Source organism: Gymnogyps californianus, chromosome 1, assembly GCF_018139145.2.
Source record: "Gymnogyps californianus isolate 813 chromosome 1, ASM1813914v2, whole genome shotgun sequence".
NCBI classification, from domain to species: domain Eukaryota; kingdom Metazoa; phylum Chordata; class Aves; order Accipitriformes; family Cathartidae; genus Gymnogyps; species Gymnogyps californianus.
Genome location: NC_059471.1, coordinates 125,068,424 through 125,084,023, shown reverse-complemented (window position 1 = coordinate 125,084,023; position 15,600 = coordinate 125,068,424). Strand labels below are relative to the sequence as shown.

Sequence of the window (15,600 nt, the reverse complement as noted above, 5' to 3'; positions counted from 1 at the left end):
GAGGTAGTGGAGAATGATTTCTTCCTTAAGACACTTTTTACAGTGGAACCGCTGGAGCTGGGCACCACCAGGACATGGGGCTGACTTGCAACAGCCCTTCCACAGCAGAAGGGATGAACCATGAGGCCTGTACTGGCTGAGAGGCTAATCTTTGGAAGCTGTGGAGTCCCAAGTCCCTTCTGCTTTGTGGTGAGAGCGAGCGTGGTCAGTGGAGGGCTGAGGGTTTCAGTTGTGAAGCTGAAAGAAATGTGAAATGGTGTCTGTGCGGGTGCCGCTCGCACCCTTCCTCTCATCCCTCCAATCTTGCTGGGAGCAAGCAGGGCTGGGACTGCGGCTGTGGAAGCATGGACACGACGACGTTTCATCAGCATCTGAAAATTACATTCCTTTCATGTGCCACTGAAAAACATGTAATGAGGTGCTCCCTTCCATGACGATGATGATGGTATTACAAAGGTGATTCTTTGATCCTACCAGTGCTTAGGGTGCTTTTCCCCCCAAAATATGCTTTCTTGACAACCTAGCGGAACTAATTCAGTATGAAAACAGCTACCGTAAGTCTCTGCAAATGTGCTATTTTGCCTTATCATTGTGATTCTAAGACTTGAAAGTTACTTTTTTTTTTAAAAGTATCTGTTTCCCATGGGTGAATTTAGCCTCCTAAAGCAAGCCTCTCCAATTACACACTGTAGATGTTCAAAAGCTAGACGACAAGAACTGAATTTGCAGTGCCTTGGGACTTCATAGCCAATCCCTTGCTTTTCTAGAGCTGAGCTCGCATTTGCGTGTGGTGATCTACGCCACCAGTTTATCCTCTTCTATTAACAACAGCAATACTCGGGTTTCCAAGGAGTTTTGTCTTTCCAGGCAATTTTGCCTCACTTCATCTCTACTTTGGGGGGGGGGGGGGGAGAAGTGAAATATTCTTGGCCAACTCGTAAAGGAGGACGGAGGTGGAATAAAGAGGAAATTTAGGGGTTGGCTCCCGGCGGGACTCTCTGTCGGGGCCGTTAACCCCGAGCAGGCCGCCCCGGAGGCGCCTCCCGCCCTCCCCGCGCACCCCCGCAGCGCCCAGGGCGCCGTTTGGGACGGGGAGGGGGCGCCACGCTCTGCGGGGCCGCCGCCGGAGCCTTCCCCCGCGCAGAGCCGCCGGGACCCCGCGGCTGCCCCGGCGCCTCGAGCTGCCTCTCGGCGGCGCGCGGCGGGGGGGCGGCAGGAAGCGGAGCAGCCCCGGAGCCGCCGGGGCCGCGCCGCGCACCCGGAAGCGGTTGGGCCGGTTGCAGGGGCGGTTGGCGGCGCGCGCTGGCTGGCTGGCTCGCAGGCGCGTCCCGCTGGCGGCCGCGGGGCGCAGGGCAGAGACGCGGCCCGGCCCGGCCCGGCCCGGCCGCCCCGCAGCCCGCGATGCCCTCGGACTGCCGGCCGCGCTGGCCACGCCGCGGGGTATGGTGAGCCCGGGGCGGCCGCTCCCCGCGGGGACCCGGCAGGCGGCCTCTCTGCTCCGCCTCAGCCTCCTCCTCCTGCTGCTGTTGCTGCTGCTGCTGCTGCCGCGGGGCACCGGGGCGCAGAAAGGTGGGTGCGATAGCGGGCGGGCAGGGCGGCGGCGGCGGGCGAGCCCCGCTGCCCGGTGGCCGGGGAGAGGGGAGGCGGCCGGGCGGGCGAGGGAAACCAACCCTCCGGGACTCTGCTGCGGGCAGCGGGAGCCCCCACCTCTGGTCTCCCCCCCGGCATGTGGCCCCGCACCCCGAGCCTGCCCCCTCTCTGGCCAACAAAGGGCAGAAGAAGAGCCCCGTTCTCGGAAACTCCCTCTTCTTCCTCCCCACTCCCCCGTTGTGGGGTGCCCGCCCCGTCGGAGAGCGTGGGGGCTCCCTCAGGCGGCCCGCACGCCCCCCAAGTGCAGGGAGGTTTACCCGGCCTGGGCCGCCGCCCCCGAGCTCCGGCCCCACGGGGAGCTGGGGGCGGGAGGGCTTCACCCGGGTGAGGCGCGACCGAGGGAACAGGGGAGGGGGACGCTGGGCTGTGGAGGTAGCTTGGGGGCACAAGGGCAGTCCGAAGGCGGAGGGTGTGGTGAGGTTTGTCGTCTTGAACGTCCCGTTTCTGGGGGAGGCTGCCCGAGCCGCGGGTGACCCCTGGGTTTTTCCTCCGCAGGCTCTGTGAAGTGGTGTGAGCCAGGAGGCGGATAAAGGGGAGAATCTGCTTACTGTAAAAATAAACTTACACGCACCCACGAGTATGTAGAAACATATATAGGGGTGAGAATCCAGAATGTGTGATAGGGGTTTTTTTGTTGTTTAGAGAAGTCGGCGAGATTTATCCTCCTCGGGTGGAATTACTGATTAGGCTTTAGCGCTTTGAAAATTGCGAGGCACAGTTTGGTCACTTCATGGCAGAAGATCAGAGGATGCCACAGTAACTGTCATTTTGATCATATGCCGGGGAGAAAGTGGTGGGAGTGAATGTTTTGACAGCATCTTGAAACTTTCACTTCTGTGAATACAGGGGTTGAGAAGAGAAATTTTATGATTTTCAATTCCGCTTGCTTCTTGCACTGGTCTTGCTTCGTTTCGGAAACTCAACTCTGTTTTCACATAAATTTCTCTTTCTGTACATCTCAAAGAGAGATAGAAATATATTTGAATGTCACAAATGCCGTATTTAAATGCACAAAAAGAATCAGAAATATATGCACTGTACTGTTAAGCATACATTTTAATTTTTTTGCATGGAAAAAGGTCAGAGATGTGTCCATAGAGCAAGCTAGTCACGTTGACTTACCTTTTCATCTTATTTCCAGCTAATTGCATTTAATTTTAAGTATGTTCCTATACACATATGAAGCTAATGCTAATAAGCATTTGGCATACCCGGTTTTGGTTTGTTTTAATTTATAATGGAGGAGGAGAAGACCCATTTGCTTTTGAGAGGAAATTGGGCAATTTTAACATTTAGTCTTTTGAAGGCTGCTGCTGGGTGAGTCAGGCAGCAGCAAGGTGTTAGTTCATGCTGTAGGAGCATCACACTCCAAATACTTCTGCTGACCTGACACTTGTCTGACTTTTTGGTGAGCAGACTGAGTTTGTTGTTCTAGGAGAAAACTGAAATAACTGGGGGGGGGGGGGGGGGGGGAGGTCGGTTTCGTAGTTTTCCTCCAGATTATTGAGTCAAATTGGCTCAGTGAGTGGTCAGAGGTGTGCTAGAGGGGGTGGGACCATGCAGCAAGAAGTGGGACTGTGTAGACAGCAGGCTTTTAGGTTTGCTGTTCACTTAACCTTTCTGTACTCTGAGAAGCTGAAGAGATCCTACCCTAAATTTCAATTTACAGTGTCCCTCTAGTTAATGCTTAAAGTTTGCACAGAAGTCTTGCTTTTGAGCAGGAGGGGAACCTCTGTTGACAAGCTTCATTTTATTTGGTAACAAAAAGCAGAGCTTGTTTTAAGGTTAGAGTCTGGTGTTGTTGAATACAATGCTCTTCAGTATGAGAAACTGTTGGAGCTTCTAAGAAAAGTTCTGCTTGTGAGGGACTGTTTCCTTGCCAAAATACTTTCATTTATCTTATTCCAGAGAAGGTTGGGGAGCCCGTATCCTGTATCCTTAAATACTGGCATAGTTCTAATTTGGGTAAGGAGTCCCATACAGAAATGAAACTGCTGTCTTGCTTATGAAGGGTCTGCACAAAGCTGTTGTTACTAAATTAGTGTATTAAATATCTGCGCAGGCTTCTAAGAGAATATGTTGATTGCCAATGAAAGTACCCAAGGCTTAGGAAATTCCACAGTTAAAGTTGCTTTTAAGCTCTCTTATAAAAATGCAGTAAGTGATACTATGTAGGAACCTAGCCTCATTTGTTACGTTAGGGAGGTTGATCCTCTGCTAATAAGCAACTATTCATTTTCTTTTCCACTGTTCAGCAGCTCTGAGCCTCACATACTACGTGGTATTTAAATCTTGTTCTGAAGATAAAGTGTTTTCATTTCTCACATGCTTTTCTGTAGAGCACCTCCCTAGTATGAACTGATTTAAAAATAACAATAAGGTTTTGGTCAGTGTGAAACTTGTTTTGAGTATTGGGTCAAATATTCTCCTCCTCCTCCTCCCCTTCCAGATAGCTGCAAACTGAGGAATGAAAAAGTGTGGGTACTGCTGTGGTGAATATGCTTTTCACTTAGTAGCCCACTGTATTATCTTGTAGGATTTGAGTGGGATTTTTTTTAGTCTATCATATTGAAAATCATTCAGTGTACGTAATTCAACATTCTTTGGTCAAGGTCTTGAACTTGAGCGTCTCACTGTCTTGGAAAATATGAGCATTTTGTATGAGGTTGAACACCTTCAGAAACACTGAAAAAGACTCAACAGAAAAGTACCCCATGCTGCATTTCATACAGTCTCATGCATTGAGGACTGTCCAGCCAATGGCTGTGCAAGTCAGCTCTTGTGATTTTGAAACAATTCTGTAGTGACTCTAGCTCCTGGTTGCAAGGAAATTGATATTTGAAAAATACTTAAAGTGTTTTGCAAGGAAATTGATATTTGAAAAATACTTAAAGTGTTTTAGTTGTTTTTCATGTAATTAAGCAGATGTGAATGAGAGCGAGCCAGCACCATATAAGCTTCCTGCTCTTCGTGGATTGCGTTTTGAGGAACAGTGCTCTTTACAGATGTTCAGCTATTGACGTAAATTCAGTATGGCCTGTTTGTTAGTTAAGTTTAACCTTTTTTTGGAGGTAGAGAAACATTATAAAACAGCTAAGAGGGAAATGGTTGCTTAGCTTTCATCAAAATAGAAGTTGAGTAATATCTCAGTTTTCTGAAGGTATGAAGACTGTAGGGTCTGTGGAGTAAGAACTTCATTATCACACACATAGTTTGGTGGTCATCTGTTGGGATTCCTAGTGGATGCTGATTTGCATATGAAACTGGAGTAAAGCGTTATGTTAAAAATAAACTTTAGGTTCTGAAATGGATACCCAAGTGATTTGAAGCAGATTTGTTTGCAACTTTTTCTTAAAAAGAATTAACTCTGGACGCTTGTTTTTGAATGAGACTGCCACATTTTGTTCTAAACAAATACCAACCCATAAGGATATTGTTGTATACTCAAACCTCATTGAAAAAAGTACAAGAAAGTGATTCATCACTGTAGCTTAAAAAAGTTTGCTTCAGTGTAGCAGAGAAAAAGAATTTTTGAATGTATGGTGCTGAGTTACTATGGTCTGAAAAGCTAAGTGAAAGAACTAATGGCTCTGTGTACATTGAACCTAATGAAATAGTTTTCCATGGCCTTATGTTATGTGATTGAACTACAGTATTTCTGGATCCGTTGTGTGTTCCCTGTTCCTCTTCAGTTCCTCTGTGTGCCCTCCCCTTCTCCCTGCAGCACTCCTGATCTCACCGCTGCTTGTCCATCCTGCAAGGCAGTAGACAACAGTGGCTTTGACTGTGGTCAGTCCATAATTAGGCACGTGCTGATCTGTCAACCTAGCCTCTGCCTTTCTGTAGGATCCGAAATAGCTCGTAATCATTCAGGTGTTGGTGGCTGAAACAAACAACTGTAGTGACTGTTGCGACTTCCTGGCCACTTACTGTACAGAGGTGTCTCAGTGCCTTTGTCACTAAAGTTGCTGCATTTTGCTTGCAGTATGCTGGGCAAGATGGGAAGACTAGAACTAGCTGTGTGATTTTGTGAACTTTGTTTCCTTCAACTTTGTTTCAGACTTGGAAATAACTGTCTGTCCCTTTTGGTCACTAAGATAACCTTCCAATTGTGAACTTCAAGCGTGAAAGGATCTAACAACGTCCTCCAACTATAGATTTGGAAGAGAGGTGGCTTGATTTGGGGAGAAGGAAGCAGACAAAGAGAAGGTAGCTTTAGCTACATATCCATCAGCTGGGCAAGAGTGGGGGAGAGGGAGGCAGGCTGTAGCTTCTCCCTAGATGTCCTGGAAGAGATGCTTTCCTTCTGGAACAGGCGACTGACAAGGGTTCCAGCTTCCAAGGTAGCCCATTGCAGGTGTCTTTTTCCTGCTGCAGAAAGCTCCTGGCATGTGAATATAAAGCACTACCACAGAACAGTCTGCCATATGAGCAGTTATCATGTGTTCCCCTTCATACAAGTGCCGTTTTCTCCTCTTGCTAAATTAGATTGGGTGGTGTCTCATTGCTCTTTTTTGTATCCGTTGTCCTTGGCTGGGCTCATCTGGGAGGAAGAGAGTCATGGCCAAACCCATAAGGAATTATTTTGATTAAAAAGACCCCCAGCTCTTTGGATGAGAGATTTATTATCCCTCAAATTAACATTAGAATAAATGTTTTATGATGGGGAGGGCAGTGCTCTGTTGAACTATTTGGTTTTGCTAATAGGACAGTTTTACTTAAGACATTTTGAAGATGCAATTGTGCAGAATACAGACTCTTGAGGATTCAGGGATTGGTACCATGTAGGCAGGAGTGCTGAGACAAATACCCTTCATCCTTGTGCTGAGAAGTACGGAAGAATTTTTCAAGACCGGGGCTTAAAGTTCTGCCAGGCTTAGCTGACATGTCTGCTGATTCAGGTTTTCTGATGCTCTTTTTCACTTTCCATCATTGTACCTTGAAGATAGATGTAGTGAGGAGGAGGAGGAGCAGTGCTCTAGAGCATTGTGAGGAGGAATGCTGTTCCTGGGGGGAAGTGAGCTGGGATTGGAAGTATAGACCTGAAAATGGTGAAAGTTCTTTGCTTTTGAAAACAAGAATCTCCGCAAGGTTATTTTTCTTCCTCCAGTTACTGAGCCTTATTTGAAGTGGTTAAGTGGGTCTGGTGGGCACAAGGTACATACATGTATTCTGCAGAGCCATCCTTTCTGGGAGGTTGTCTTGCAGTACTGATTCTTTTCAGCCCAGCTCATCTTCGGAAGCCTGTTGAGGTTGTGCTAGCCTAGTCCACTCCTCTAAAGAAAGCAGGAATCACCATTTTGTGTAAACACTCTTAGAGTTCTCGTACTCGATCCCAGAATGTATTGCATTTTGCTTTGGATTTAAGCAGTACAATGCACGTTGGTTTTATATATATGTGTGTGTGTGTGTACATGGCTATAAAAATCGAGTATCTGAGCTAGTGTTAAAAAAGTAATGTAAATGTTCTTTCAGAAGCTTGTATGCTCTTACTGTGTGCATCTCAAGCCAGTGACCTTCTAGCATATTAGTGCAGTCTTTAGGAAAATTATTTTCCTGCTACTGAACGGAGATGTTCAGCTTTCAAGATTTGGAGGAATGTTTCCTTATGTTATTCACATAAGAGAAAAATAATCTGTCTCCTTTTCTGCAATTCTGCCACCTGCTTTATACTCTGGGAAATGATGCATTAGGTTTTAAATGTGATCACTGCTGTTCTGTATAGTTTCAGTCATCAGCTAGTTAAGTGCTGCCTTGAATGCATCAGCTTTGATAGATAATCATCAGTACAAATGCAATCCTTGTTGGAGTTGCTGCTCAACGTACTGGCAAACGTTTCTATATTGGTTATTTTATCCATATTTTGAAAGGTTTTTAAATAAGCTATTGTGTGTCACCCCCACTTTTGTAGCTGCACCCTGTGCTTTGGGGAAGCAGTTAGGATTACCTGGAATTTGTTTTGTAGTCAAAGGATTTCCCTCTCCTCCTGCATTTTCTGATTAGGAGTTGCTTTTAGATTAATTTCTTTAATCAAATATTATGGAACATCTGTGGTCCTTCTTTTTAAATAGTGGTATAGTTGAAACCATTGTCCAAGAATAGACTGTGGATTTTTAGTAAACTGAGGTTAGGGGGGGTAGGGAGGGGGAGCAGTAGTAATGTTAACATAAAAGGCCATGTAGCAACTTGCATTAAAATAGGATCTATAAAATTTTTAGTGCTGTTTTTTATAGAGAGTGGTGGGTTATTGTCTGTGAAGCCTGTTCATTAATGTGGTAAGACTGTGGAATATCAGATTTTGCTAAGCTTCATGCTTTGCCTTCCATTATTTGAGGCAAACAGCTTGAGCTGTGCTATTCATATTCTATTTGAGCTTGTTGCTTTATGTTTGAACACTTTTTATGTTATTTGAAATAAAAATTATACTTGAAAATGTGATAGTGATTTAACATTTGGACCACAGAATAGCATAGATTTTGCAAATGGCTTTTGTTTGAAGAATTCTTTGTCTAGTGTTTGAAAAAGAAAACAAACCCCGACCCTTGGATGAGTAAGAAACGTTTAACCTGTGCTGTTTCTTTTTGGACATGTCATTTCTGCTGTTTCCCTGCATGACCACTTCTTTTCCCTGGGTGAAGAGCTGTAGAAGGATAACATTTCTTTATGGTTGCTAAACTCTTCAAAAATTAATTTAAGGCAGATAGTTCATACCTGTTTAGCTGCTGGTATCTCAGTTATTTCAATCAGTTGGATCTTGGAATTGATACACAGACACTTGATACTGCTTATGGCATCTAGATGCTTCCTGTTGGCATTTCTTACAAAATCTCTATGTTTACAGTTGTCAGTTTTGTTTGGGTTAGATTCTTTTTTCTTTGCAAATACTGGAATAAAAATAATTTACCATGAATTAGCAGTCTGTAAGGCTTAGACTAGCAAACAGCTGATGCGTGCTGAAGCTCAGTGATTACTGAGCCCTTTGACTTTGGTGAGACTAGGAGACTAGTTGCACCCTGAAAATCAAGCACATCAGTGTTTATCTTTGACAATAAGTAACATGTTGTACTTCTAAATATTTTGTTCTGAGTTTGCAGTGAGACTGGGATTTGAGTTGATCTCCCTAGCTGTAAAACAGTTGAAATACATTTACAGTAACAACATAAAATATAATGCTAAGTGCATGAACCATTAGAAGTGCAAGGATTCTTAGCAGCTATTGGCAATTGTTCTAATAGGGTAAATCCTTTTGAAGAAAAAGGATTCCTGGAAGCAGAATATGTGTAAATAGGGGCTGAATATGTACTTGTCAGATGTGCTTGCTTTTAATTTTTGCTAACATGAAGAGGATGTTTTGGCTTGTTCACTGGTCTGTGTGGATGATAGGTGTTCTGCATTTTGACTCAGGTAGTCATTATTTTCTTACAATTATTTGACTGCTGACCTTAAGAACCTCTGTTCTTAGTATCTTACTGAAAGTACTAAGTTTCAGGTTTTTGACTGAATGAACTTCTGTCCTATTAATAGAAATTCCATGCATCTTGTTTTTGAAGGGTAACACAATTAGGAAAGTTCAAGTTCTGCACCATTGTTATGATAGCATACATAGCTGTTGCATTTGTAAATGTTTTTATATAAGCTGAATAAAGTTTATGAACTTAGTTGTGTCATTCTTGGCAATAGTAGTATTGAATAATAAGGAATTCACCCATATACCATAAGTAAAGTAGGTGTATTTTTTAAGAATATCTTAGAAACAGTTGGTTTGGTGGGGGGTGTGTGTGTGTGTTTGTTTTCCTCTCCAAGAGTTTAAAGCATGCTAGCTTTAGAAATAGTTAAAAATTCTCTCTCTCAAGAGACCTTTAAATCAAGTCTGAAAACTTTCTGGAAAGTTAAATTTAATGCAACATCCTGAATTCCCTTTGGTTAGAATCATGACTGGCCAACTGTAAGTAGTTGTGGTATACAAGAAATCATACTTAAAAGGGCCCTTCGGGTCTTCAATACTGTGAATCCATCTTTCTGTAAAATGACCTATAAATTAGGATCAGAGAGGTTCAAACTTGACACTTTTTGAGATGTAAAGTCTGGAGGTTTTTTTGTTTGTTTGGTTGGTTGTGTATGTGCATGTTCGTTTCTTTTTTTCTTTTTTTTTTTAGGAAATGTTTCTCCAGTGCTTTCTTTACGCCATGGTTTGTCTTTCATTGGCAAGACTCTGTTAGGTCAGTTTTGTTAATTGTAGTATTAAAAAAAAAAAAAATTAGATATTTTCAGATTTTTTTTTTTTCCTGTTCTGTGTGGATATCTTTGGTTTTATTAACATTTTTCATTGGTCAGTAAAAGTTTTAAATAAATGTATTACATTTTAACATTCCTGCATTCTTTATGATGTGAAAACTCAATTCAGCTCCAGCAAAATCACAGGAGACTACCTTATTAACCATATTCCAGAGATTATGCATCATTTATGTACTGAAAAATGAAAATAAAATCAATGATCAGATCACCTATATGCTTTATTAAACACTCCCCTCCCCATTTTATAACTTCCCCTGTTAATCCCCTCTCTGAACCTTCCTCCCAGAGTTTTGAAGTTCCTTCCAAATTTACTTTTAGTTCAAGGAAGAGGTTTTGTTGTCCAGGATTGGAATAGTATCCATCAGAACAATAATCCTGCTAGCTACTGATCTTTGGATCATGAGTCTTGCTGAAATTCGATGTATTGTGCATGATGCCACATGCACAATTTCTTGAAACAATATGCTGATTTTCTTGGTTCTTTACTTGAAGTGCTGTGGGAGGTGACCATTTGATACATCCTTGAGGAATATTATTAGTGGTGGAAAAGGGAACTTGAAAAGGTTGGTATGCTTCTGTAAATGATTGTGAGCAGATAACTCTTCTGTCCCAGTTTCAAAAAAGATGATGGTGTAAAAGCTTCCCAGAATGATGCTGTCCGTCGTATTACACCAATACTGTTGATCTTGGTCTGGCATTTAAATAAAGCTTGTAAATAAATATTTTGTAAAATTATTCCAGATTTGCAAAAGCTTAATTATTTTTCATCCCTAAATACCATTTTCTCCTCATATTCAGTGATCCATTTGTGGTTTTCCTAGACTTAGATTGGGCAATCCTAAGACCTCAAATGTTGCTTAACTGTGAAGAGGAAATCTTTTCAGGTCTCTTAATTGCTGTTTCTTGGAGTAGAAGTAGTAGTTGTTTCAGTGCCCAGTTGCAGCTTCAGATATTGAGGGAGGGGGATAGAAACACTGAACTGTTTTAGCAGTTTTATCGCAGTTCTCTTTATACATCCTATTTTTGCACTTTTAGTTTTATATTGAGGTGAAACTAAAGTGGCATGTTAATTAGACTTGGCAAGACAAGCAACTTGTATAGCTGCTTGGATGTAAATGTTTTTTGTGTAGAGAAACCCCACAGGAATGAGGCAAGGGAAAGATCCTCAATATCTTGAGTGGAAAGATGAATTAGGAAAGCAATGGGAACAGAAGGTGAATTACAATGGTGCAATTTTGCTTGGTTACTTCTCAGAGTTAGGAGATTTTGACTCTGAAAGGATAGTTTAGTGCAGTGATCTAGCATGTATGTGGAGTATGTTGTGCATGTATGTTTGCCAGCAAGTCCACAAAGGTTTTCATAGTTGGCAGCTGTTGCATCTTTAGCAGGACTGTAGCCATTTAAAGCCATATCTGGTCATTTTAATTTTGCTCCAAAATGGTTAAGATGTGGGGAAAAACATCTTGCCTTGTTCAGTGTGGTGGAAAGAAGCCACTGGTGCTTAATTTTTTCTTTTACAAATCCATGAGTTTTGTGAATCCAGGAAGCCCTGAACCACATTATCTGTTGATTTCTATTTTTATACTATTGTATACAGGTGTCAAAATATGTCTCATTATCACAAGGGTGGAAAGAGAGATGCATTAAATTTAATGCTTTTGAACACTTACATATGAAGTCCAGTGGTGATGAGGTTTTATCTTTTTCTCAAGTATATTTGAAAACGTCCAATAAAGCATTTTCATTACTTTATCTCTTCATTTTTAAAGAGCTGTTTTCAAGGTCTCCAGTTCTATAACACAAGGCATCCTTTTCTTCTTGCTGTGAAGAAGTTACAGCAAAGCTGATGGGCAAGTTTAAAGTTCACAGATAGTTTTTACTGGAGCTTCACACACTACTGACTTCCTACATGCTCTTGCTATACTTTTGTGATAATTTTGGCACTTAAAAACCAGTGACTCAAGTGTGTAAATTTACTGTCATCTTCCTAGTTAATCATGTTATTATTCAGTAGTATATAATGTTTGTTTTATTGATTGTATTCATAGAGGGTCACAAGTGTGAAAATACCTTCCTTTTAAGGGAACATCTACAAGGCAAAATTAGGAATTAATTACCTTTTAGAACAGATTGTGTATTATATTTCATGACACAAGAATGAAGCCATGTTGTTCACAACGGGAAAACCCCAAACAGTCCCCATCGTAATTTTGAAATTAGAGTTGAAAATGAGTGTTAGAAACGAAGATGATTCTGTATTTCACCTACAGCGGCAGAAGGAAATACGGGTGTAGAGATGTGGAGTGTTACTGTTTCATCAGTTGGATGACAAACTTGAAAGAGGGTTAGAAACTGATATTTATAAGTCACTGTTCTTGGTGCAGCTACAGGGTGCAAATAATTCCAACTGGTTTTTTAGGTTTTCTTTTTGAAAGCGTCTAGATGCCCCACTGTTTTTTGTTCAGGTACCCAAACCATCAGCTTCCTTCCTGCTGGCTTCTGTTGATTCCATGGTAGCCAAATGTGATTTTTACCACTGGTTGCTGCTGTCTCGCCCTCTCCTCCCTGTCCCTACCTTGCATCCTCTCCATTGTGCGGGCTCCAGTGCTTGTTAGACCCCTGTTGACCTATACCCGTACCCTTACTCAGTAGAAGGCAGACAGTGTGGTAACCTGGGTATAAAACTGCTGTACAGCTCAACAAGGGTACGATAAGCACCGGCAGTGGGCAGGGCAGGAAGTTGCAGCTGTTACAAAAGGCAAGATGGTACTGCAGCGGCTGGTATTTAGATCAATGTATGCCACCATGGATCTGCAGTGTAGGCTGTGTGGTCTCATTTATGAACTGATAATGGAAGAGAGAAAAAGATGACTGTAGTGTAAATTTAGCATGTGAATTACTGGTATGATTGGAGAATTTTTTGCTTCTTTGTTGACATATGTAAGACTTGTGAAATTTCATTTGGTCCTGGTGTGGTGAGGAGTTTGAAGACCTTACAAGAGATTTGAAGCCTATTCTGACCATGGCTACTACTTAGTCTCATAGAGTTTTGCGTGACTATCTGTGTGTTATTTTTCATTTCCTTCATCAGCTGTGTTTCTGCTGCATAGCACTGAAGCACAACAGTGTTTATTTTTATGAAAGTTTTGGTGCATATTACTAAGTAAATGGTATGTCTTGGGAAGCGGGCAAGCTGCATGTGCAGGACAAAAGACAACATATAACATGAGCTGTCACTATGATTCAGCATGGGCAGTAGATCAGGAGGGCTTCTGCATTATGTGTCATTGAACGCAGAGCCCTCTTACAGAGTCCTCATGTAAATCACTTTTCGCTATGGCTGGCCTGTCTTTGTAGGCTGCTTTTGCCTGCATACTGTTTAAGCAAGTCATAGCTGTCCCTGGGGACTTATTCACATAATTTCCCTGACATCTGTAAGCAAAAGCTCTGCAACGCAGTCTTACACAGCTGATCTTTCTTTTCTGTTCTTTTGAAGTAGTCAGTTTGGTTAGTACATGATAGCAGAGGAAGCAAATGTCTTACCTGCTCTGACGATTTAATAATTTGAGATAATTTGTTTTAAAATGTTACTGTATTTTGGATGTTAAATTTAGCAAGGCTAAGTGTTACTCTTTTGTGTAAAATTCAGTGGCTGAAAACTAAGACTGCATTTCCAGAGATTATGATTGAAAAGCTGTGTGTACAGATGAAAATAATAAAGTGCTAATTATCACTAGCCCAGCATGTGGCTAGCATTGTAAATGAAAACAGTAAAATTTTGTTGTAATGGCATCTTAAATTTTGTACTTTTGCTATAAGAGCAAGAATCGGCTTCTGTCTCCCCACCCCAACCCTGAGCTGCCAACAGTTTGAAAGGCAAAATGCTTATTGTGCTTTACCTTTTGTCCTATTCCTATCTTTGTTAAACCTCAACCCGTAATTTCATTATCCTTCGAAGGGTGCTCTACAGCAAGTAAATCAATCCAAGCTGAGACAACCGTAATCCTACCTGCCCTCCTTTCCTTGCCCTACCCCTGGCAGTTGCACAATGAGCTGCCTCAGAGAGGCGAGTTGGCTGAAATCTAACACTGTGCTGTGGGAATGGGTAGGGGCACTGGTTCGTCTTCAGCCAGCTTGGTTCCTGAAGCCAGTGTGCCACTCTTGTGTGACTGGTCTTCCTAGGGGAAGGGATGGTTTCTACATTTCTGGTTGGGATTCAAGATTGTTTAAAATGCAAACACAGGCTGGCAGTGCTGGTGGAAGAAGCAGTTGCTGGTGTTTCCCTACTCTCACACTGTCCTATCCCTCTGTCAGGGAAGGCGCTGCTGCATGTGCACACTAAAATAAATTATGGGATTGCTCTAGGTTAAAACTAACAGCTATTTTTATCTGAAGTCCCTGGTCTGGTTTGTCATGTGGCTGCAGAAGTGTTTACCTCCAGTACCAGGAAGGGTGTGAGAACAAGTGGCCAAAAGCGAGAGGCAGACAAGGCTTGCTTTTGTCTGTGGCTGCACTGATTTAAAGTGCCTTCAAGTGTTTACTGAGCTATGGCCTCACTTGTGGAAGTGTGGGGTATTTTATGTTGTGAAACATCTGTAATGGGATGAAATGCTCAAACCAGTGTGTTATAGAGGCAAATAAATGGCATAAAGATGAAGGTGGACTGTGTGCTTGTTGGCTTGTTAAGAAGATTAATTCTGACAGAGGAGCACATTCCTTCCTGAAGAACATAGTTCTGTGGATTTTGGTGGAAACAGCAATGAGTTTGGAGGACACAAATAAGGGCATTTGAAAATACCTGAAAAAGCTATTTAGTATTTGATGTCTCTGTGGTCTGAATTCCTCAGTGTTTCTTATTCATGGAACTGTTTTGTTGGTTGTGTAAACTTTCTTGCCCACACTGAGAAAAGCAAAAAGTAGATGTAGTGTCTTTTAGTGGCACACTGATAAAAAGCAGGGAAATGCAGAGCACAGGAGCTAAACAGAAGAGGAAAAATTACAGTAGTGCCTTGAATCAGAAAGAGTTGTGTATTTGGAGTTAAAATGAATGCTTTAAAATAACTTTTTATTTACATGAATCTAATTGATTTGGTTCTACCTTTGCTTAGTTAAGAAAGATTTAATTACATCCTGTATGTAGTCACAAACTTACAGAAAATCATAGCTTATATATGTAAAATCTTCTCAGGAAACCCACTGGTTAAATTGAGTGTGTTCAAAAGGCAGTGCCACATGTTAAAATTGAGATTGGTGTTTTGATATGTGTCAGTTATGCCTTATAGACTGACCTTAAACTGTCTGATGTCTTTATTTTATCATTCTTTCTTCTCCAAGTAAGGAATGGGAAAGCATTCTCTAGTCTTAAAGATTAATTTTTAACATGATTTGGTAGTGAGAACAAGATTAGCAGTCACTAACAGCAGCCAATCTCGGGGAAAAAGTTCTGATTAATTGACTTCAACAACTATAAAGAATAATTAATCTTTTTTGTGGATATTAATAGAGTACTTAGCACCAACTCCTGCATGTGCAGTATCCTCTCATTTTATTAAATTTCACATTTTCTTCTTATCCAATGCATTTTGGTATGTTTGTGTTGGTTCAAGTTCTGTATTTTGTTGATGTAAAGAACTTGGGTATGAGAAATTGTTTTAA

The 15,600-nt window shown here is 42.0% G+C and overlaps 1 protein-coding gene across 1 annotated transcript in view; it reads left to right on the top strand.

The window, feature by feature from the left end:
• The first annotated feature begins 1,442 nt into the window (after positions 1 to 1,442).
• The window catches only part of DCBLD2 (discoidin, CUB and LCCL domain containing 2), a 47,372-nt gene continuing 33,214 nt past the window's right edge, over positions 1,443 to 15,600 (top strand). The window contains exon 1 of the mRNA XM_050893499.1: positions 1,443 to 1,569. Coding sequence (XP_050749456.1) covers positions 1,443 to 1,569 — 127 coding nt within the window. The remainder of the gene's footprint in view (positions 1,570 to 15,600) is intronic.